At 52.9% G+C, this 23,151-nt stretch overlaps 1 protein-coding gene across 4 annotated transcripts in view; it reads right to left on the bottom strand.

Moving 5' to 3' along the window:
- The window catches only part of CLMN (calmin), a 114,336-nt gene that overhangs the window by 25,065 nt on the left and 66,120 nt on the right, over window positions 1-23,151 (bottom strand). For all 4 annotated transcript variants that reach the window (XM_046008221.1, XM_046008220.1, XM_046008223.1 and 1 more), the window contains exons 2-6: window positions 15,456-15,517; window positions 10,822-10,917; window positions 8,284-8,367; window positions 3,070-3,162; window positions 1,140-1,330 (exon numbers count right to left, since the gene is read on the bottom strand). In XM_046008221.1, coding sequence (XP_045864177.1) covers window positions 1,140-1,330; window positions 3,070-3,162; window positions 8,284-8,367; window positions 10,822-10,917; window positions 15,456-15,517 — 526 coding nt within the window. The remainder of the gene's footprint in view (window positions 1-1,139; window positions 1,331-3,069; window positions 3,163-8,283; window positions 8,368-10,821; window positions 10,918-15,455; window positions 15,518-23,151) is intronic.

Genomic DNA, 23,151 nt, shown 5'->3' on the forward strand with positions numbered 1-23,151 from the left:
CCACACCGTTTGTCCGGCTTCCCTTGCGCGTCTAACGTCACCTGAGTCAACCACCAGAAGCGGGACCCTGACATTGGTGGGACACTGCTGAGCCACAGACCTCACCTGGATCTCTCCAGAGGCTCTCCTGTGGGGGTGGCATAGGGTACAGACTGCCACGACGCAGACAGACCTGGTCCACCATCCCACGGACATGACTTCTCCTTGACTGTCGCCCTACCTCCTGACACCGAGCTCTCTTTCGGCCGATTTATTTTTAAACCACATCTGAGGGTTGTTAGTGTTCACCGACTCTATCATGCTCGACCCTTCGGCCCAAACCCGAAGATCCAACTCTCTCTTCTTTTTTCTTTTATCTTTTATTTCCATTGAGTGGGGAGAAGGGGCCGGATGAGTGCTTGTTAAGTGCTATAGGACCATGCAAGGCGCTTTCCTGAGCTTGAGTCACTTAATCCTCACGGTCCCGGAAGGTGGGTAAGTTACCATCTTGCAGGCGTGGCTGTGATGTGCCAGGAGGGCACTGGGTCTCTGTGTGGCCCCGCAGGGGCGTGGCTCTCATCACGGGTGACCTAACTTTCCAGCCGTCCCCGCCCAGGGTTCACAGCCCGGGGACCCCAAGGGCCATCAGCTGGCTGCCAGTAAAAGCCTGACACAAAATTGCAGAGAGCCCTGACCTGCTGGCACGGGGTCACCCTGCAGCCCCAGGACCTTTGCTCTGGGTCACCTGTCTCGGTTTCGGCAAGGTTACACCTAACCGAGCACGATACAGCCTTCATTGTTCCTAGTGTGTAAGTTGGTACAGACTCTGAAAGAGCCCCGGAAGCTTAGCAGTGGATAGGTACCTGTCATGAGGATCCAAGAGCCTTTCTAGCTTTGGCATTAAACGGGGCAAAGCCCCTTTGATTAGTGTTGCAATCTTCCTGTCAGTTTTCTGCAGGCCAAGTGCTCTGCAAATTCAGCTCTGCGTGTGCAGAAACTGCACTCCCTGCTCTCAGAGCCTCTAGGAGGCCACAGGTGCATACATTAACACATGCTGATGCCCCCTTCCTCTGCCCCACCCCCCAGGGAAGCCCCGCCCCCTCGAGGGCAGCCTGTGCCGGGTGGGGACAGGGCGCTGGGGACAGGGCGCGAGGGCTTACTTCCTCGTCTTCCTCTGCACCCATGCCAGCAGGGTCCTGATGGCCTTCCTCTGATCCTTCACCGCTACCGCCAGGCTCCTCTCTGCGGTGGGCGTGGGTGGGAAGGAAGAGTCGGAGTCTGTGCCCCCCGAGCCAGGCGACAGGCTGGAAGATGGAGAGTTTCTGCTGAGATTGCCGGTGAGCTCCTTAATCTGGAAGGAAAACGGCATTTCAGGCCCCGGAGATAGTCCCGGGGCAAACCCTTCTTTGCCCCCCAGCCACGAGGAGCCTGGCTGGAGGGTCCAGCTCACGCACAACCAGTTCTCCGCAAAGGGAGAAGCCACTTCCTAAAGTACCCGTGACAGCCAGACTGTTCTGTGGGCCTGGTGGTGTGTGTAGACATTTCCCAGGGATGCTCGTTTCTTCCTGGAGTCTCTCTCTTTTGGGGCTTTGGCCATGCACGCCTGTGAGGTCTTCCTGACCTGCTTCTGCCTATACCTTTCCTCTCATGGCTTATCCGCCCCAGGATGCAGGAGGCTGTTTCAAGCCCCATGCCTGTGTTCCTCCTGGTCCTGCTGCCTGGATGTTCCTTTCCTCCAACACCAGATTCCTGGCTCCTATCATGCGGCTCTTGCAAGAAATAAGGAACCCCAGGCCCTGCCCCAGAATCAGAGTCTGCATTTCAACACCTCCCCCAGGCAATCTGTATGTGCAGCGAAGTCTGAGAACCTGTCTAACGCACTCCTACTCATCCTTTAAAACCCAGCTCCGGCGTCACATCCTCTAGGAAGTTTACCTCACTCCCTTCCCCACTCTGAGACAGCTGCACATGCTCTGCATCCTAACAACACTCTGCTCATACTTTGATCAGAACCTGCACCACAGTTCTGTACTATGGGACTGCCTTGTCTGTGGTCCCAGAGTGTGGGGAGGGCGGGACTTTGTGTGTGAAGAGCCTGGAATGTAGGAAGAACTCACTAGACATTTACTGAATGAATGAATGAATGAATGAATGAATTGATCGGGGGTAGATTTAAGGCCTTGACCTTGGACACATTTTTAGGGTGTTTCCAGCATCGATCGGAGAGTTTAATAAGAGACATTAGTAATTGAAGCCTGTATATAACACTGTTTTTTTAAAGGGCTTTTTTAAGTTCAAGGCTCACACAGAACTGGGTCTGTTGTCCGTAAACCTTGTTTGTGCGCATTCCTCTTAGCAACGCAAAAAAAGCCCCAACACATCGCCTCTGGGCAGGTCACTGTTACTCTTGGCAGGACAATTCAATGAGCCAGGACTTTCTATTTCAGAAGAGGGGATTTTAGAAGACAAAAATGTCAGCTTACTCCCTCCTGCTCGGGGACAAGAACTTGAGCTTGTTTCAAATGCCACCTTCAGACTCCAGCCACCAACTCTGTCCTTCCCTATAAAATCCGCGTTTCCAAAAACAGGCTGAAGTTGCTAAGGATGGAGAGGAGGGTCTCACCTGTCACATGTACCCCTTCCCACAGCCATCCTCCCTACCGACTCCTTAACTCTCTCTTCTGCGCGTCAGTCATTTTAGTAAACTAACTCCAAGCTCAGTTTTTGGTTGGAGTGACATTTACTTCATTCATTCATTCATTCATTCATTCATTCATTCATTCAGTAAATGTCTATTTCCCCCCTTTACAACAAAACAATTTTCTGAAATAAATCTGTAACGCCCTAAGTCCCAAGGGGACGACTCTACCCTTCCGGAGAACGGAGCTCACATCCCTATTAAAATCACAGGGACCCAGATGGTCAGCAATGAGATGGCCTCTGGTTCTTTCTCAAGACACAGAGAAGTCACAATCCGTCAGGAACACGATCTCACAGTCTCCCTTGACGTGCCCCCCCGACCCCACCCCATTCTGCTGGCCCTAAGCAGGCTTAAGGAGATCATACTGTGTGTCACGGAAGTCACTTTACCTGGAAAAAGAGGATTATGTTCCATATCAGCCCAAGAACCAGAGAGGGGTTGCCGTCTGCTATTTCTGCTGCGTCGATGCTAACCAGTTTAACCTGCAGAGAAGCAATCGAGGAGCTTAACATGGGGCCTTCCAGAAGGTTGCAGCCTGTTACTTTGTGAGGCCCTCGTGGTCCTCTCGCTCTTTCTCGTCTGTATCACTGAGGCCTGCCCGAGGCCACCTCATGGACCCTCGAGTGCAGAACACACGTAAACGAGTTTATTAAACGTGCCCACAGTACTTACCAGTAGATGTTATCATAAGCTCCTCATAAGGAGGAACTCAGTTCGACCTCACAAGCACCCACAACGTAGGTGCTTCTGTTATCCCTGTGTCGGGTGAGGAAATCTCAACAAGGCCAAATGTGACGCACCTGAGACCCAGAGCCAGGAAAGGTCTTGGTCATTGTTTTCAAGGGGAGATGGTGAGTGCCCGCTGGGTCTGTTTGCATGCCACACCAACAGCACAAAACCGTTTGGACGAACACAGAGCACCACCAGCAGCAATCATGGACCACTGATGGCTAAGATAATTATCCACTGCTAAGTACAAAGAGCAGCTTGTGGGGGCGGGGGGCGGGGGGCGCCTGGGTAGCTCAGTCGGTTGAGCGTACAACTCTTCATTTCAGCTCAGGCCATGATCTTGGGGTTGTGAGATCGAGCCCCACATCGGGCTCCGCACTGGGTGCGGAGTCTGCTCAAGATTCTCCCTCTCTGCACCCCCCCATCCCCTTCCTGCTCTTTCTCTCTTCCCTCTGAAAAGAAAGAGGGAGGGAGGGAGAAAGAAAGAGATAGAGAGTGTTGGTATAAGACTTATACCCTGAGTGTCTGTACCGTTACACAAAATACACAATATTTTGGTTAAAATGCTCCCATTATAGAAACTCTTAGGGGACTAACCTATTTATTTAACTATGTTCCGACCACGGGATGATGCTCTTGGTGAATCCCTACGGCACTCGTTTTCAAAGTGTGTTCCCTGGGCCAGGGGCAACAGCCCAGCCCGCGATTTGGTTAGAATACAAATTCTCTCCTCATCCTCCCGAATCAGGAATCAGGAAGTCCGAGAGCGGGGCCCAGCCACCTGCCCGTGGAACCAGCGCTCCAGGTGATTCTAGTGTGCGCTCAGGGTTGAGGATGTCCCTTTATCCTACCTACGAACAGAATCTGAGTGCACAGATCCGGGCACAGATCCGCACCCTTCTTCTGGAAAGGGCGGGAGATAACCACAAGGGTTTGCGGGCCACACCAGCCTTGGGCACATTGGCTTCTTTCCTTCCCAACTCCTCTACAGAAGTAAAAACCATTCTTTGGGGGCAGAGAGGAGAATTAAAGTCAGTCAAGTTCTCCTCCCAAGTCTACCCTGCAAAATTCTGCCAGGAGGGGCACCTGGGTGGCTCAGTGGGTTAAGCCTCTGCCTTCGGCTTAGGTCATGATCTCAGGGTCCTGGGATCGAGCCCCACATCAGGCTCTCTGCTCATTCCCCCTCTCTCTCTGCCTGCCTCTCTGCCCATTTGTGATCTCTTTCTCTGTGTGTCAAATAAATAAATAAAATCCTTAAAAAAAAAAATTCTGCCAGGAGACCCTGGAAAGCAAGAATGAGGAGAGTGTCTCGCTCAAATATACCTCTCTCGGGGCACCTGGGTGGCTCAGTGGGTTAAAGCCTCTGCCTTCGGCTCAGGTCATGATCTCAGCGTCCTGGGATCGAGCCCCGCATCGGGCTCTCTGCTCCGCAGGGTGCCTGCTTCCTCCTCTCTCTCTGCCTGCTTCTCTGCCTACTTGTGATCTCTCTGTGTCAAATAAATAAAGTCTTTAAAAAAAAAATATACCTCTCTCGCTCCTCCCCGGGCCTTTTAACAACTGTCCACACGGATCTGATGACCCCAGTGGGCAGGGCTGCGCTTTCCTGATCGGGGGAGAGACTCCTGAGGTCCCTGGTCTGCCTAGCAGAGAACACACGACTCCGGCAGCTTGAGCTCATCACCGGCAGCTGGGAGCCGAAGGAATCTGTCAATGTTGTGAATTAAAGGGCTGATCGAATTCGGGTCCGGCGTTCTCTCCGCGCTCATCAGGGGCCGCCCCGTCCCGAGGGAGGAGTCAACCGCCACACGGGGGCCTGGTGTTTCCAGGCCAGGCCCCCTTCACCAACGCCCTCCCACTTCGGTGGCTCCCTGCACTGGGATCAAAGCAGCCCACGGGCCTGCCTCGGGCCTCGCTCCCACCTGGAGGAAGCCAAGCGCGGCCCTCTGAGCTGGGCTTTTATGGGAAACCTTCCCAAGCCAAAAAACGCCGGAGCGGCCTTGTCAGGAGACGCTGAGTCGACTTGTGGACCAGCCCCGGAGGGTGACAGAGGCCAGACCTTCCCGCCTTAGCTGTGGGCTTCCCCAGTCCTACCTGCGCGGACCGACACCCCGGCCGCCCCCTGCCAACCACGAGGGATCATGGCTCCCCTGGATGCCCCTGGTGCGACACGCAGCGTGCTGGCCATGTGCGGCCTCCCCCGCCGGACTCCAGGCTCCCCCAACGTGCAGGCTTGCTTCTCAAGCAGCTCTGTGTCCCCAAGCCAGGCACAATCCAGGCCCACAGAAGGCACTCGTTCAATGTGCTCCGAAGGGCTGTTGGAAGCAGACCCGCCATCTCCACTGCCCACACTGCAGGCCCAACAACGCGGGCAGCGGACAGAGCAGGGAAGGGCTGAGGGGTCGACCAGCAGGAAGGAAGAGCAACGAACCTCCCAAGCACTTGTTCCAAGGCTCTATGTTATCACAAAAAGGGCCGCTTTGGGAACGGGGGAGACACTGCCCAGAAGAGCCTTGCCCGGTGCTCCCTTCCAGAAGCAGAGATGTGGGGGGCAGGGAAGAAGTCAGAGCAGGTGCCCACGGAGCCCTGGCCCAGGGCCAGCACTTGGCTGACCTCCACCAGGCCGGGCGCACCCAATCCTCAGTGAGCTTCTGTGTTTCTAACACTTTCATTTTACAGACGTGGGGCCCGAGGCTCGGAGAGTTGGCCTGATTTTCCCGGGCTGGAAGCCCACCAGGTGGGCCCCGGGACCTGTGCTCCGAGCACCACAGGAGCGCCGACGCCAAGGTGAAGCCAACGCTGTAGACTGGCCAGACGTTTTCATGAAATGTGATGTGCTTTTTTTAAAAAAAAAAAAAAACCGGCTTGGGGCGCCTGGATGGCTCAGTCAGTTGAGCCTCTGACTCTTGACTTCGGCTCAGGTCACAATCTCAGGATGTGAGACTGACCCCCCCGTCGGGCTCCGTGCTCACCGGGGAGTCTGCTTGTGTTTCTCTCGCCCCCTCCGCTGTTCCCCGCACGCATGCGCACTCTTACTCGCTCTCTCTAAAAGTCTTAAAAAAAAAAAAAAAGAACAGCTTTATTGAACTGTAACTCACATTCCGTTCCATTCACCCGTGTAAGCTGTATCTGTCAATGGTTTTTGGTATATTGATGAAGGTACGCGCCTGTCATCACAATTTTTAGAACATTTTCAGCACCTCAACAAGAGACTCCATACCCTTGAACTATCACCCCTCTATAACCCTAAGCAGCCATGAATCTATTTTCTGTCTTTTTTTTTTTTTTTAAGATTTTATTTGACAAAGAGAGAGAGCACAAGCAGGAGCAGCAGCAGACAGAGGGAGAGGGAGAAGCAGGCTCCCCGCTGAGCAGGGAGCCCAATGTGGGACTTGATCTCAGGACCCTGGGATCATGACCTGTGCTGAAGGTGGATGCCTAACTGACTGAGCCACCCAAGTGCCCCAATTTTCTGTCTTGAAAGATTTCCCAGTGTTGGACTTTTCATATGAATGGAGTCAAAGAATAACGTCCTTTGTGTCTGACTCCTGTCCTACGACACAATGTTTTCAAAAGCCCACCATGTTGTACTTCATCCCTTTTCATGGGTGAATAATATTTCACCATGGGGACGGACCCACTTCGTTCATCCACTCATCTGCTGATGGACACTTGGGTTGTCTCTGCCTTTCTTTTCTTTTCTTTTTTTAAGATTTATTTATTTGAGAGAGAGAGAAGGGAAGGTGAGAGGGGCAGAGGGAGAGAAAGAACTCCAAGCAGACTCCAAGCTGAGTGTGGAGCCTGACTCGGGGCTCGATCCCAAGACCCTCAGATCCTGACCTGAGCTGAAATAAAGAGTCATCTACTCAAATGACTGGGCCACCCACGTACCCCGAGTTCCCTCCCCTTTTTTGGCTGTGTGAAAGCCGCTGTACTAAACTGTATCAGGCTTCCTTGCAGTCATCACCTGAGCTCCCTCCTGTATCTGGAGCTTTTCCCACAATATGGGAGGTGGAGCCTACCTCCTTCAAAAGGGAAAGGGCCTTCCCTCCCCCATGGCAGCGTGGACCTGGATGGGATCCAGGCATGGTGGCCCAGGCCTTTGAATCTGAATGTGTGACACTGAGAGGTCATTCCAGGGGCTGTACAGTGGATTGTGCACATGGGTCCTTACACGGTGAGGAGGCGATGGTCCTGGCGCCTCACCCCCCTGGATTCCCCGACGCCTCAGTCCAGTAAGGCACTCTGGGTGCACTCGGCAGCCCTTCCACGAATTCCTTTCCTGCTTACAGCAGCCCAGGTCAGCTTCCACCGCTTCCCATTAAGAACCCCACGTGCGTCACACCTGAAGTTTTCTTGCACACTCCGATGTGTGGGGCAAGCTGTGGGCTTTCTACCTAGGCTACCTGGTGAAGCTTTAATGGAAGAGCAGCTCTGGAAATTTCATCCCTCTAGGACCGTCCCTCCCCACTTTTGAAGGACATGAAGCAGAGCCCAAAACACAGAAAAAGCTAACTTCAGTCTAGAAAGTTCCTTGCTTAGAGGAAGTGCCCCACTGTGGCATTCTTGCTGCATCAAGCTTCGAAGGGATACAGAAGGAACTGTGGAATACTAAAGTCGGAGGGCCAGCCTGCTGGTCTGCCCTTCCCATGGCGGGGTGCCCAGCAGAGATGGCGTCAGATGGACAGGCCGCGGTGGGCAGGGAGTCAGGGACCATCTGTCCAGCTGAAGGACGGCCGGAGAGAGTCCTGTTATGTTTAAACTTAAATTTTGCCGTGTTAGCAGGGGTCCCCTTTTCACGCTTCTCCCGTGACCGGCCCTCGTCCTTCTCGTCGCAAGAAAAGCTTGTGTTAACAAGATGTGTTTCAGATACTTACGTTGCTATCTTCCAAAAACTTAAGTGCTTTCGCTATGTTGTTCAGCCGGAAAATACGATGGGAGGAGGATTTATATTCCTGCAGCTGCAAAACAGAACAGAGCAAACAAGCCGTGACTCCAGCAGAGGCCCTCCATGGCAGGGGTGCTGTGGGGCGGGCCTTTGTCGCTGCCTCTTTCTCATTAACCCCCAAAGAAAGTTAGGGGCTCGCAGCTGACACCCACCCCTTATGTACGGTCCTTGGGACTTAAACTCACTTGAGTTGGTGAACGGGGAGGACCTAGGCAGGTTAAACAGGGGACAGATTTGTCAAATTGTTCTCTCTGACCCAGCTCCTGGCTTTGATATCGACCCCCCCGTCCAGAGACCTCCAGGGACGCGTCCTCCTCGCCAGGCTGATGGTTTTGTCAGGCAGGGAGCACCAGCCGGGGCGTCCCCACAGCTGCTAAATCAGCCAGCAAGTCCCTCCTGCCAACAGCAGATGTGTCTGTTTTCTGCCAGGAGCTTTGTGGACGGTTGTCCCGGGTCAGACAGAGAGGCAGATGGACAGACAGGCAGAGAGAGAGAGAGGAGGAGACAGAGAGCGAGAGAGAGAGACAGGCTTGCAGAAGCTGAACTCTGAGGATGGTAGTTGACCACCCCAAGGAAGCGCCTCCGGTTGGGTGGGTTAACGTTACCCGGCTAAGCAGTGGGAGTCAGCTCCACTGGCGGAGACCTGCCAGCCAAGCTAGTGGGCAGGCAGAGGCCAGTTCTTAGCTGGGCTCCAGAATCAAAGACTCACCCCCCCCAACACAGGCCCACCAAGGACATGGTGTCTATCAACCAGTGGCCTGGACTTCCGAGTGGGAGCGCGTGTCGCTGGAATCACAGAACAAGGAAGGATTCCCTTTTGCAGGAAGCCTATGGGGACTGTGCTGCTGGCTCATTACCAGCCCTAAGGAAACCAGACCGCAGTGGGTCCATCCTTTGTGAGAGTTCATTATGAGCTTCTGCACAGCCCCCCTGGAGCGGCAAACAGGAATCTCCCATTTTGCTTTTGGGAGGTGAAGACGGGGAGGGTTAGAGGGGTATGATGAGATCCCAGTTACAGTAGGTCCGAAAGCACGATGGGCGCTTGACTTTAACTGTAATTAGAAGTAGATCTAGAGAGGTCCGCACTGGCCGAGCTACAGGCTGGCGGAGTTGTGACCCATGGCTGTGCCTTCCCTTCGGCCGCCAAGGAGCACGGAGGCCACATCAAATGCTAGACTCTAGAGTGCGGTTTCTCAACATCAACAGCTCTGGCATTTTGGCCAGGTCCCCGTGCCCCCTCAGTGGACATCTGGCAACGTCAAGTGACATTTTTGGCTGTCATCCCTGGGGCTATGACGGGCATCCAGTAGGTAGAGACCAACACTGCTGTTACAGATCCTACAATGCCCAGGACAGTCCGCATGAAACAGAACTATCAGACCCAAAATGCCAACAGTGTTGGGGTTCAGAAGTCCTGCTCTGGGAAGGGGAGAGAGAAAGGACCAACCCACACATAGCAGACACATACAACATGCAGAGACAGGGTGGAGATCCAGAGTAGAATGACCCTCGAGCTTGGCTGCTTCAGTACAACATGGTCCTATCACAGTCGCCCCTTATATGTGGTTTCACTTTCAGCTGACTGCAGTCCAGAAGCCGAGGACCCTCCTTCTGACGTGTGGTCAGAGGGTCAGAGTGGCCTCATGCTACGTCACGGACCTACGTCACTTCCCCTCGCTTCCTCTCACCACGTGGGCTTGATGTCATCTGACATCATCACGAGGAGAAGGGTAAGGACAGGAGAGTAAAGCGTTGTGAGAGAGGGACAGTTCACATTCACATAATTTATTTTTAATTTATTTGTTTCATGTTCGCGTAATTTCTTGACCATATGTGGTGATAGAATTGTTCTATTTTATCATTAGTTATCCTTGTTAATCTCTCACTGTGCCTAATTATAAATTAAACTTCATCACAGGGACGTGTATATTGGAAAAAACATAGCATAGATGGGGCTCCGTACTGCCCCCAGTTTCAGGCATCCACTGGGGGTCTTGGCATGTATCCTCCGCAGATAAGGGGAAATGACAATACTTATGAGGAGGTTCTAGAAGTCAGCAGTTGTAGTTTTAGCCTCAGGCGGGTAATGGAATCCGGCTGGGAAGATGCCTTTCTCCTCCAACTTCCTGATTCTTGGCTATTGGTTCTAATTACTGTAATGCCTGGAGAGCTCAAGTGTAACGACCTGGTCTCCATCTTTACCCTTAGCTGACTCCCGGAAAACACTGAGCATTTATTTATTTACTTAGTGAAGTGTATTTACTTAAAAAAAAAAAAGATGCTGCTTAGCTATCCATGATTGTACCACTCCTGTTCACTGAGAAAGGAATGTCACCCTTCCAAGTTTCTGGTCACGGGATCACGCATGGCCAGGCGCAGGCGCGTACGTAGAGCTGTGTACTGAACACAAACCAGCAGTGTTCTCCTTTGCATCTGAAGTCTCCCTCACCCTCTGTGACATACGTACCAGATTCCGCCCAGACAGGACTTCTAACAAAGCCATTAGGATTTTGCCATCTTGTATATCAACGAACAGATCTTTAACTTCTAGAGGTGGGCTGCACTGTTGAAGAAACGGAAGAAAGAAGCTGATTAGCGGCCCGTGTAATTCAACCAACTGTGCCCGAGCTGCAGGTCTCCCCCAGGAAAAGACTTCGATGTGTCCAAATCTGGGTACAGGCAGTCCCTGGGGGCAGGGGGAAGGCACACCTGGGCTGGTGAACCGTGGAGGAGACTTGGCACCAAAGGGCTGATCACAAAAGGGACCTTGGAGATCCCTGGGACCCTGAGATCTGGAATTCCACCCCCCCCTTCCCCATTACATTACATCCACACTTCTCCTTAAGGGGAGAAGGAAAGGGCATTATCGCCCTCCATAGAATAAAATGACTCCAGCAGGACTTCTAGGAAATTAGCTAGTATAAGCCCTTCACTTTAGATTTGGGGAAACTGAGGCTCAGAGAGGCTAGGTGACGCCCCCAGTGTTTGGGCAGATCTGCTCTTTCGTACCAGCAGTCCTGTTCCTTCATCAGGACGCACTGGCTGCCCACGGGCGCTATCCAGACCCACGCCACGATGGCATGATGCTGAGTCAGGGACCCTCTGGGCCTCAGTGCAGTGTCCACAGGGATTCCCTGCCTTCCACACTGCTCCGTCTCTGAACGTGACCATCCTGACGTGCCGGCTGACCCTCATCAATCTTCAGTGCAACTCCGGAGGTGGCGGGACCCCTGGCAGAGGGAGCCAGGAAGGTGGCGAGTGTGTGTGACTCGGCTGTGGTGAGTAGGGGCCGGGTGGACAGGCTGGACGGCTGGCTCAGGAGGAGAATCCCTTCTCCGCCCCCCACCCCCGCCAAGTTCGTAGGCCTGCTAGGGACTCGAAGGTCGGGAGGCTGATTTATCCATAGGTGTTCATGCATATTTCTATGTTTAGCCACAAAAGTAATCCATGCTCGTTATTACAAATCAAACTAATTAAATTGTATAAAAATGTTAATTAGCATTCTGAATGCCACTCCCTCGGTTCCTCCCCAAAAGCCAGACTTCTGGATAACCAGTGTAACCTCAAAACGCTCCTCTTACCTGTTCCACTAAGAATCAAGGGAGTTAGCCCTACCTGAGTTCAAATCTAGCCTCTACCCTCAACAGGAACTGGGCCTTGGGCATTTTCCTTAACGTCCCTGGGCCTGACTGTCCTGGTCTGCGAGGTCTTAGAGCCACAGGTAGGCTTCCCTGGGGCAACTCGGCTCCCACGATCTGGAGCATGAAGGAGGCTAGGGTGAGCAAAGCTGGAGGCTGCCAGGGGTTTCCTCTCTGGGCCGGATGCAGAGAGACTGACTGCCGGGTGAACTGTGTCCACCAGGAGTCTGGCTGGACGTGTGGCCGGGGGGCTCCCAGGGCTACCTGGAACCTGTCAGTTAGAGGCCCCAGCACACAGATCTCCAAGCATGTTTTTTCCTGGAAACCTGGCCTGGAGCAGAACAGCTTTAGGGTGTCCTATGGGGACCTGGGGGGGCTGAGGAGTCTGATCGCTTGCACCCCATGCTTTCATCAGAGAGGTTCAGCTCTTACTGGCCTTTCTTTCAAGTTCGAGGTTAACACTTTGCCTGAAGACAGGTTGCTGTTGACCAAACGAGCTTGATAACAGGTCCTTTGATGCCGTATGATTAGAACTCAGCATACAGAATCACGAGGAACAGACTCTAGAAATGCACATTTGTAATACGCCCTCACGCCAGCGTGAATTCTCAGTTTACTTTTTGGTCGTGGGGCTTTTGGCAATATTGCAACAGGAGGGCCCTGCTCCTGGGTACAATGAATGGGCCGTTCACACGGGACACAGGGCTGGGGGTGGGGCTGGCAGCTGGAAACCAGCCAGAGACTCAGGGGTCCAAGCAGAGCCTTGGAAACATGGAGGAGCTGTGGTCTGGGCACCCTTTCCCTCTGGGAAGGCCTCCTTCCTGTGATAGCTTTGGAGGGTCCGTGTGTTCTTTTTTTATGAAGGAAGGTGGCATTTCCTTACCCCTTATATGAGCCCCCTGACCCCCCCGTTAGTCCAAATATAGGCCGAGTCCTGCTGCAGGTGCACAGAAAAGGGATCTGCTTCCAGGGCAACAGTGCCTTTTAACCACCAGGCAAATTATTTTCTTTGCAAACCCCCACAGCTCCCTGGGCACATTCCGCTCGGAACATGAAGGCATCAGGTTACAGAGACTCTCACGGAAATGTTATTCCTGCTAACTCAAGGCAGAAAAACGTGACGCCTGGACAAAACACCCCCTGATAGATGGACTAACAAATTTTCCAGGTACCAGCCCTGGCCACGGCCAAGCCTTGCTTGGGCGTCGAACCCGGAGAGTAATTTCCACCGACAGCGTCTGGAAGGGCCTCAGCAGCAGCAAATGGGGCCTTGGCTGGAGGCCACGCGGCGGGACGGCAGCGGGAGACATTGAACCTGCTCCAGCGAAAACACGGCCGGGGCCCCAAATGTTCCGCAGGCTTCATGAGATCGGTATGGCCGAGTAAACAGCACCCCCAGGGCTTTCTTCATGATCTAACTCCTTTGGTAAATGAAGGAATTTTTCCAGAAGCCCCAGACTCCGTAAATATCTCTGACAGCCTTCAAATTGTAGTTAAGCCCAGGTCCCTGAGCGGTTCCCGGGTTTCCTTGACATGAAAGGTTGGTCTTGAAAGTCTCCAGGTTGGAAACATGGCTGTTAATTTCGCCCTGTTTATTAGGCATTGGTTTCAGGTGTTATCTGATTTATTCTCAGAGCGGGCCGACCCACCTGCCCCGAAGAAGGGATGGGGGCCTTGGCCAAGGAGGCCATCCCTGATCCGAAAGGTGCGGACGGGGGCTCCCTGAGGCTGGTGAGTGTGTGCGTTATGCTCTGTCCTTTTCAGTATTTATTTTTCAATAAGAAAGAAAGAAAGAAAGAAAAGAAAGAAAGAAAGAAAGAAAGAAAGAAAGAAAGAAAGAAAGAAAGAAAGAAAGAAAGAAAGAAAGAAAGAAAGAAAGGCAGGCAGGCAGGCTATGGCTGCCCTCCATCCACCAGGAGGAATTTCCAGCTCGCACACATCAGGCATTAATTTAGGAGTCCTGCGAACTTAGATTGGGGGAACGGTTTTCCTTTTATCCAAAAATAACACTTGGCTTTATGAGCCCTGCCGAAAATGCACCAAGAGTCAAAACAACTGGCAAGTGATTTGTAACTCTGTATCCCGGGCAGTTCGGGAGCCCTCCCGGGTCCAGGGGATGCCACTGTGCAGGTGCAAGATAGAGGTGTGGGTGGTCAGGGGCTGCTCAGGGAAACATTACCGACCCCAAGGTCAACGGCACGAATTAGAATCTTGGTCAAGAGCTGCACTTCCGAAAAACCACAATTATTTTCTTGGCGTTCTCACAGATTTCCTCTATGACCCATTCTTCTGGGTTAACTCTATGGGCAGTCAGTAGCCGCCTCTGCATCTTCTAGGAGGACAGGAGAGAAGAAAATCCACACACCTAACCTCACTAAAGTGGGAGACTTGAACACTATCAGCTTTATAAGGAAATATGCAGTGGGCCGCATCCATCGGGGGAACCACAAAGTGGAATTTAAGAAGAAATAATGGGAAGGAAACGAAGTCTGATGAATCAGCTGTCTCTTCAAATCATCTCTCCTCCCCTGCCCTTGGCAAGTTAGAACGTTCCCTGCCCCGGGGGTAACTGGTGTGTATGTGGAGGGCTCAGAAGGCTCAGATTTCCACCGGCTCGGGGCTGGGCTGGTTATCCACTCTCCAACCCGCCTCTCCTCTGCGCTCATCCTTCTGTCTGTTTCTCAGGGGCTGGAACAGCTGCTTTGGTTTTATAGTGAGCATGTGTGAGAAGCCTGCAGACAAAAATGCAATCCCAAACTGCCTGGCCCCAGAGTGTCAGAAAGAAAAGGGGGTAAAAGAATTGAACGTCAAGTTGAATACAGAGGAGAAGCCACTGGAAGAGGTTCCTTCTTGGTTTCAGGAAAACCATTTCAAGTCTCAAAGCCTCTTCCCTCATTGGTAACAGGAGGGGGAATGAGGGTTGTCGTAGGGATTGAAGGAGACGTGGGATGTGCAAAGCCAGAGGCACCCAAAGGGGCAGGTAATATCACTGGTCAGTAACAATGTTCTGTGATTAACAAGGGAATCTGGCTTTGTTAAAAGGTGTTGAGTTCTTGCATAAATCAATCCAAACACCTACAAATGATGCTCACACAGAGGGTCCCCTACTGCCCCCCTAGGACTGGAAGCCCAGCCCTAGCCCCACCCTGGGTCCCTCTGTCCAGGGAGGCATCTGGGGTGTTCAACAGTGAATGTCTTCAAACATGTGCTCACTGATTCCTATTCAAAGACAGACCATTTCCTTCCCCAACTGGACTGATCGCCCCATGACGGCAGAACCCTGTCTTAACGTCCGTGTTCCCAACACCGAGCTGGACACTTGGCAGTGAAATGTACTCAGCAGATGTTTAAACGAACGCGTGAAGAAAGCAACAGCCGAAAACACGGAGCTACCCCTCCCCTCCCGCCACGCTCCTGCGCTGCCCTCACGGTCACCGAACAAAAGTCCAAGGGCCCCGCTTACCTTCCCTAGGTGCAGGTTTACCCATCGCGTAAAGGTCCTCTTCTGCACATTTTCCCTTTCGACTGAAAACAAAGAAATGCCATTAGCTGGGTGAAACAGAATACGGGCAATATGCCGCTCTCCTCTTCCCAAGAGGGGTTCCAGGCGGACAGCAGACGGACCCCAGCGTGCCCCTGTATAAGGGAGGCCCTTCCCAGAACGGGGTCCGCGATGGCTTGCGTGGCACCTGGAATCCACTCTCCCCCAGCCCAACCCCTTAATGAGAATAAATAACCACGAATTCAGATACACAGAACATCTTCTTTCCGGTAGGAAAACGGGCATCTGCCCAACATCACACAACCAATGAGGTTATTCCCATTTTACAGATGATGAAACAGAGGGACAAACCGCGAATACGCAGCCAAGCTGGGACTCGGCGGCTGAATTCCGTGCATTTCCCGCTGGCTGCGGAGCTCTGCGGGGCTGGCTGGCTTGGTGCCCTGGGACCCCGGGACCCCCCCCAGCCCCCCGCACCCCAGCTCAGGCTGCTGCGCCCCTCAGGAAGCTTCCGTGAAATGTCTGAGCCAGAAGACTCCTGAATTACTAAGTTCTGGATTCCACCCTATTGGAGGAACATATCACGTATGCTTAAAACCATTCCATGTTTCTTTAGCAATAAGAAAATGGGAGGCAATTTATCTCCTGGGGGAGCCAAGGGGCTAGGGTTTTCTGTAACCACTATGGTTCTTTTTCCCTCTCAGCCTCATTATTAGGTAGATAGTGGTGCCCATAAATCAAATTTTAATATTGTGGCTTTCAATCTTTTTAATTGAAGAGCCGGCAGACAGTAATTATGCACATTAACTGCTTTTTTCTCATTTTCCTCCTTTTCTGTAAGGAAAGGTCACTTAGCAAGCAGGCGTAGGAATTAAAGATCTAATTCCAGTAAACTGTGTTTTGTGGGTAGAAGGGGAGGAAAGGAAAAGAAGTTGGTAGAAATGAGGGAGGGAGGGAGGGGGGCATTTGCTGTGGGCCAGGGGCTACAGAGACTCAGAGTTTTCCAGAAGACTGGAGTGCGCCCTGCCCCCAGTCCCACGTGGGACCTTTCTGCCTCTGCAGCGTTTGACATGGTATGGGTGTCCCATAGCTTGGCGGCCATTTCTCTGTTGATGGCACTTGGCAGTTTTCGGTGTTTCAGCGTCACAAGCAGTGTGGCATCCTTGCGTAAGTGCCCTTCTGAGGGGTTCTCGGGGCCTAAGTGTATGAATGTATGTCTCATGCCTGACAACTGAAAGTGCAACCGCAGGGTCTCAGTGGTGGGCACATTTAACATTTTAATAGCTACTTCTAAATTGCCCTCCCAAAAGGCTGCCCTGGTTTATACTCCCCCCCACCCACCTGTCTTTAAACAAGTTTATGGGATTGTAAAGTATTTACACACACATTCAAACAGTCAGGCTGGTTTCTCCATATGGCTTCAGAGAGAGCAAAGTTCCTCGCCTGAAACAGAAGTGCATTCAGTGAAAGCCTGAGAGAACCTGGTTTGGACTGTTGCTTTAACTATGTGGAAGGCTACAAAAGAGGAAGTGGGTGTCTGTTAGTCTATATATGCCTCATGTATCCATCCGGCCACCCATTTGTCTGTCCATCTACCCATCCTTGCAATTACCCATCCATTGAACCACGTATCCATCCATCCAATCATACATCCTTCCATCCATCCACCCAACCACGTATCCATCCATCCATCCATCCATCCATCTTTCTACCCAACCACATATCCATCTATCCATCCATCCAAACATGCATCTATCCATCCTTCTATCCATCCATGCATCCTTCCATCTATCCATCCAACCAACCTTCCTTCCTTCCACCTAACCATGTATCCATCCATCCATCCAACCATGCATCTTTCCATCCATCCATCTTTCCACCCAACCAAAGTATCCATCCATCCATCCATCCATCCAACCAACCATCCATCCATCCACCATCCTTCCATCCTCCTGGCTGATATTTAGTCAGTGATCATTACATGCTAGGAACGACGCCAGACCCTGTGGGCAAAGTCAGAGATAAAGAACACATTCATCAGGGGAATTCTGGGTGGCTCAGTTGGTTAAGATCTGCCCTCGGCTCAAGTCATGATCCCAGGGTCCTGAGATCGAGTCCCGCAGTGGGCTTCTTGCTTGGCCACTTGTCCCTCTGCGGGCTGTTCCCCCTGCTTGTGCTTACTCTCTCTCTCTGACAAATAAATAAATAAAATCTTTTTAGAAAACCACATTCATGGAATCTGCACTCCAAGAATTCACAGCTAAGCAGGAGAGAAAACACGGAAGCTACAAGGCACATCTGAAGACAAAATAAATTACAAGTTTCCAGAGCTGATAGGGATGAGAGGAGGTAATTTCCGGCCCCGGGGGGTACTCCTCCAGGGGTCCTAAGAGGATCCCACAGTAGAAGTGAGACACGGAGAGGGGCTCCTGCAGGCAAGGGCAGCGTCCCAGCGCTGCCCTGCCCCACAGCCAATCTCTGGGAGGCTTCATTTCCCTTCCAGCCACGGCCTGTGGGTGAATCTTAGCACAGATTAGCTTTGACAGCAAGGCCGACCCACGGGAGGGCAACGCGATGACGGAAGACACAGGGGGACCGCGAGACTAAATCACAAATAACAGATGAGACCCAAACTGAAACAGGGTGTGGAGACTATAATTTCTGGACCCGAAACTGGGACACATTGCTCTATACACAGGAGAGAGAGAGACTGTGCGCGTTTCGCCTGCCCCAGAATATCCCCTGCGAGCCACACACCACTAGCTGTACAACCTTGGGCAAGTTCACGACTGCCAAAACACCCCTGCCTCAGTCTCCCCTCTACAGAAGGAGGAAAACTGTGCCTTCCTCACAGGCATGCGGTGAAGATTCAAAGGCATCACCTGCCTGGGCCTCACGGTCACATGGCGCGCCCGGGACCCGCAGGATTCCGTCTGCCGTCTCGGCACCGAAGTCTGACAATCTTTCATGACCTTCTCCATTTCGAGATACCCTCCCCCACCCCACAGGCTCTTTCTACTGCTGGCCTGCCAAGACTCCATAAACTTTATATAGTTTCCATAAATCCCGTGGCCCCTTTTTTCCTCCGCACCTATCACGTTGTAAAGGTGTAGGGAGCGATTTCTCTGGAAGGGGTCTGGCCTTTTCACAGAGTGTTTGTGGGGCCCGGAGTGGGGGTGCTGGGTAGCAGCAGAGCAATAACCGAGCTATAAAAGCACCATCTCCGGGCCTGCCTGGCTGCCCCGGGTGCCCCAGTGTGGGGCAGGCTGGAGGAGGAGGAGGAGCTCGCCAGCCCCGGGACCCACGGGAGGCAGGCGGAAAGGGAAGCCCAAGCTTTGGGCACAAAGCCACCATCCCGAGTCCCCCCCTCCCCTGGCGTGACTCTAGCCCCCTGCTTTGCCACGAACAGACAATTTCAGGGGTGCCTGGGTGGCTCAGTCGGTCAAGTGTCTGAATCCTGATTGCGGCTCAGGTCATAATTTTAGGGTCGTGAGGTTGAACAGAGCCTGCTTGGGATTCTCTCTCTCCCTCTATCCCATCTCACCCACATGCACAAACGCTCTCTCTCTCGCTCTTAAAAAAAAAAAAAAAGCAATTTCAAAATGTGACCTTTTTCCCTTTTCAGGCCACCCAGAGATTGGCCTGTTTGGGAGTTGGGAACCACAGACAGAGGGATGTTGGCTTGGGAGTGAAAACAGATTGATTTATACTGTGGTCTTCTTTCCCTATGTCCACACTTCCCTTAAAACTACTTCTTCTCTAACATTTCCTCTGTACTATCTCCGCTCTTCCCCACCCATGAGAAAGGCCTGATGGCTTATCTGTCTATAAGCATATGCTCGTAATAAGAAAATTAAAATACAAGAAAGCATAGAGAAACAAATCTAAAATCTGTTGAAATCTCATTACACCTGGAGATCACCACTATTGATAATTTACTGATTGTCCTTCTAGAACCATGTGTGTACACACACACACACACACACACACACACAGCTAAAGCATGAAGATACTCATGTAAGCAGCTTCAATGTGATCAGCAAATGCCTTGGTGTTTCTCAAAGTATGGCCCACAGATGACTCACACCAAGACCTTCCAGGGTGACAGTTAACATGCTAATTCCTGGACCCCATCCAAGACCTCCGGACTCACTCTTTCTGGGGCCTGAGCCTGGGAATTGCATTTAATCAGCTTGCTGAGTGACCATGTGGCACACTTTGAGAACCTAGATCTAACTGAGAAGAAACAATTGGCACAATCTCTTGGTTCTGTTCAGGCAGTGTCTGGCGTGCACTGGGCCTGTTGCCAGGCATGGAAGGAACAGACCGTCCAGAGCCAGGTACATAAGGGGCACCAGAGACCAAAGATAGGGGACACAGGTACGGTTCCCAGCTTGTCTTCCGGCAACAGGCAAAAAAAAAAAAAAAAAAAAAAAAAAAAGGCATGTCTTGTTCCTTCATTGTCCAAAGGGCTCTTCCTGAAGGTGGCTTTAGTCCTGAATTCATATACCTCTCTGACTCCTCGATAGATGAACCAGAATTTACTAGAAGGACTGCAGACCAGAACTCCCGCAGGGGGCTGTCACTCTGCAATGTCCATTCAGACATGTCAGCTGGGAGCGTTTCTTTCCAGCATCAGAGGCACTGCCTGGCGAGAGGCAGGAGGCAGACAGGTAGGCTGAGGCCTCATCGCTCTCCTTCTCGGCCAGGCTGCTAGGCTCAGTGCTTCACACTCACCTCCAGGAAGTCCTCCGGCTTTCCTGCGGCCCTGGCCCTACTCCCCACGCTGGGCAGGCCCTATATGGGCTGAAGTCCCCCCATAGGCCTGGCTCCTGGCTCAAGCCAGGAGTGCTCAAGCAGGGGGGGTGCCTCTGTCCCTGTGGGACACCTGGCAGCATCTGGGGATGTTTTGATTGTCACAGAGCAGAGGGTTCGACTGGCATCTAGCAGCTTGAGGCCAGGGACACAGCTCCACACCCTAGCGTGCTCAGGATGGCCCCTCCCAGAGGACAGATTTATCCAGCCCTGAATGTCAGCTGCGCCCAGGGTGAGGCCTGGGGGGTTGGCTATGGGACTCCCCGCCCCCCCGCCCCCCCAGCTGGCTCCCGTCTCAGCCTTCCTGCCACAGAATACAGAGAAAACCTCCAGCAAATGAGAGGTCTGCTGGTATCTTCCCGGAGAGACTCTGTTTACCCATCCATACGATGGGGCTCATGATACCTACGTCATGGGGTCATGAAGGGCTTAGCCATTGCAGAAGGGCTTCCCCGCAGCGTGTGTGTGTGTGTGCGTGTGCGTGCGTGTGTGTGTGTGTGTGTGTGTGTGTGTGTGTGAGATGCACGGCAGTTACTCTTCAGGTCATCAGGCAGCTGGGGAGAGGGTGCAGGAGGGGACGGGGCAGAGGCAGGGGCAGTGACGATGGGCCTTCCATGGGGCACAGCATTCAAACGGCTCAGCCCAGAGCAGGGCACGCGGCACTGCGGAAACCCAGGTGTCCCCATTACTGCTCACCTCCTGGCGTGTGACGCAGCTCGGGAACCAGACCTGCCCGTCCTCACCGTTCACGGCCCCTCACGGGCACACGTGCTCCTGCATCCTTTAGTCCTTTAGCAAGTCTGGGACACAAGCTCCTTCTTACAAGTCGACCTGGCAGTGGTGGAGGTCGCTCCTTTCGGTCGGGTCAGCGCTTGGGAGGGGACAGCAGGGGCAGTGGGGGGCGCATGGGGTCACATACCCAGGACCGGGACAGCAAGGGCATCTGGCTAAGGGGCGTCACTCCCCTGGCTCTGGCTGGTGGGCTGTGCCATCTCCAGTGGGAGAGTCACCCTCCCCTCTCTGTCCAGGGGCAGGCGGGGTGGTGGGAGGGCCCCCCACTTTCCTATCGTTACTTCTGTTTGGCGCAGGAGTGAGTTCCTAGCACGTGCCCGCTCCCATCCGCCAGGCACGGGACAGATGGCCGTCTCAGCTCCGGGGGACAGCTGCAGCCCCCACCGCGGACAATCTCTAGGGCTTCCTCTGAGGATAATCTGATCCAGAAAGCCTTCTACCAACAGCCTCCTGAGAGGCTGACATAGACTCTCCCATTCCTGCCAAATATTCTTCTTTTTATCCATGGCTCAGACCTGCTCTCCTTTGAAGTGTCCTCCTTGCCTCACATCGCCCGTTCCACCCTCCTCCGTCGGCTCCGGCTGGCCCCGAGGATCTTAAACAGAGACGGAGAGACAGCTCCCTCTCTCTGGTCTCCCAGGGGACTGCCAGCAGCCCATGCAAGGACATGTCCTGCCCAGCCCCACCCCCACCCCCATAAGCACCCAGAGAAGCCGGTGCTCCAGGAGATCCCCCTGGCCCCCCGGTCCTGCTGCTGCTGGACCCCCGGGAGCTCTCGGCCACCCCGTCTGGCCGTGGTTTTGCTCCTTTCCCGTCTTTCAACACCTCCCAGAAACACAAGCTCATTACATGGCCCCATGCTGGTTCACTTGAGAAATAAAACTCAGAAACAAATTAAACGGCAATTTCTTTTTCAACAGGAGAGAGGGGCCAGGCTTCAGGAACACCAGGCCAGCATTCCTTGGTTCCGACTCCTGGGGGCCACTTCCCCCCACCGGCTCTGGTGGTATTAAAGCCAAGGCCTGCGTGTGGTTTTGCACCCGCACTGATTTTGCATTTAATTTCCTTTGTTTTTCCTCCCTGAATGTTTGCTCTGACCTGAGTTCCTTTTATCAAGACTTAAGTAGTAAAATGCAAAACCCTCCTTGGGACCACAGGCCCCGCAGCACGCAACTTACTATTGCCTAAGCATGCAGAGAAGTGGCAGACCACAGCTGGCCGAGCTCGGTCACCCTCTTTCTGGCTCCCGCCTGCTGGCCTCTGTCCCTCGTGCAGGCGGGGAACGTGCCCAGGGGCATCGCAGACAGAGACAACCGGCGACCTGCTTGAGCTGGTGCAAACCAGTGGTCTTCCCAGTTCGCACCACTAGAGACTCGAATAAAACTGCCAAGCTCATGCTAACAGGGGACTCAAATCCAATTCTCTCGCAGGTCCCGGAGGCCACCAATTAACATACCACGTCCTGCCCCGCCATGCCCCTGCGTCTCAGCTGCTCCAAAACACATAACCCAGGGCTCCACAGAGCTAGTCCCAATTACACACCAAATTAAGTTTTAAGCTATATATATATATGTATATATTTATATATATTTATATAGCCTGTAACAGAAATAAGAAAGCCGCTCTAGTTTTTTTTCTGCGAGCGATTCTGTCTAACCTCAGCGCTAAACCTCAGTCCATTTTTATGATGACAGATGACGCCAGCCAGCCATAAAAACCCAAGCTTGGGAAAGGGATTTTTCACATCTACCCAGATGGGCAGACCAGGGGACAGGACGAGTCCAGGCGGACCGCCCTGACGTGTCCAGCTGAAGGGGAGACGGGGATGGAAGGAGCCCCACATGGATCACTCACACACCCCTCTAGGACGCAGACAGTAACGACACTGAGCCATGGGTAATAAGATAGGGACCCCGTCCTGACAGTTCTATCAAGGACAGATGGAGAGAGGGAGAGGAGGAGGGAAGGAAGAAAAAAAAAAAAGGTAGAGAAATATTCTCTTCACACGGCACGGAAGTTCACCTCTGGAAACTCCCGACACCAAGATCCT

Source organism: Meles meles, chromosome 6 (assembly GCF_922984935.1).
Source record: "Meles meles chromosome 6, mMelMel3.1 paternal haplotype, whole genome shotgun sequence".
NCBI lineage: Eukaryota > Metazoa > Chordata > Mammalia > Carnivora > Mustelidae > Meles > Meles meles.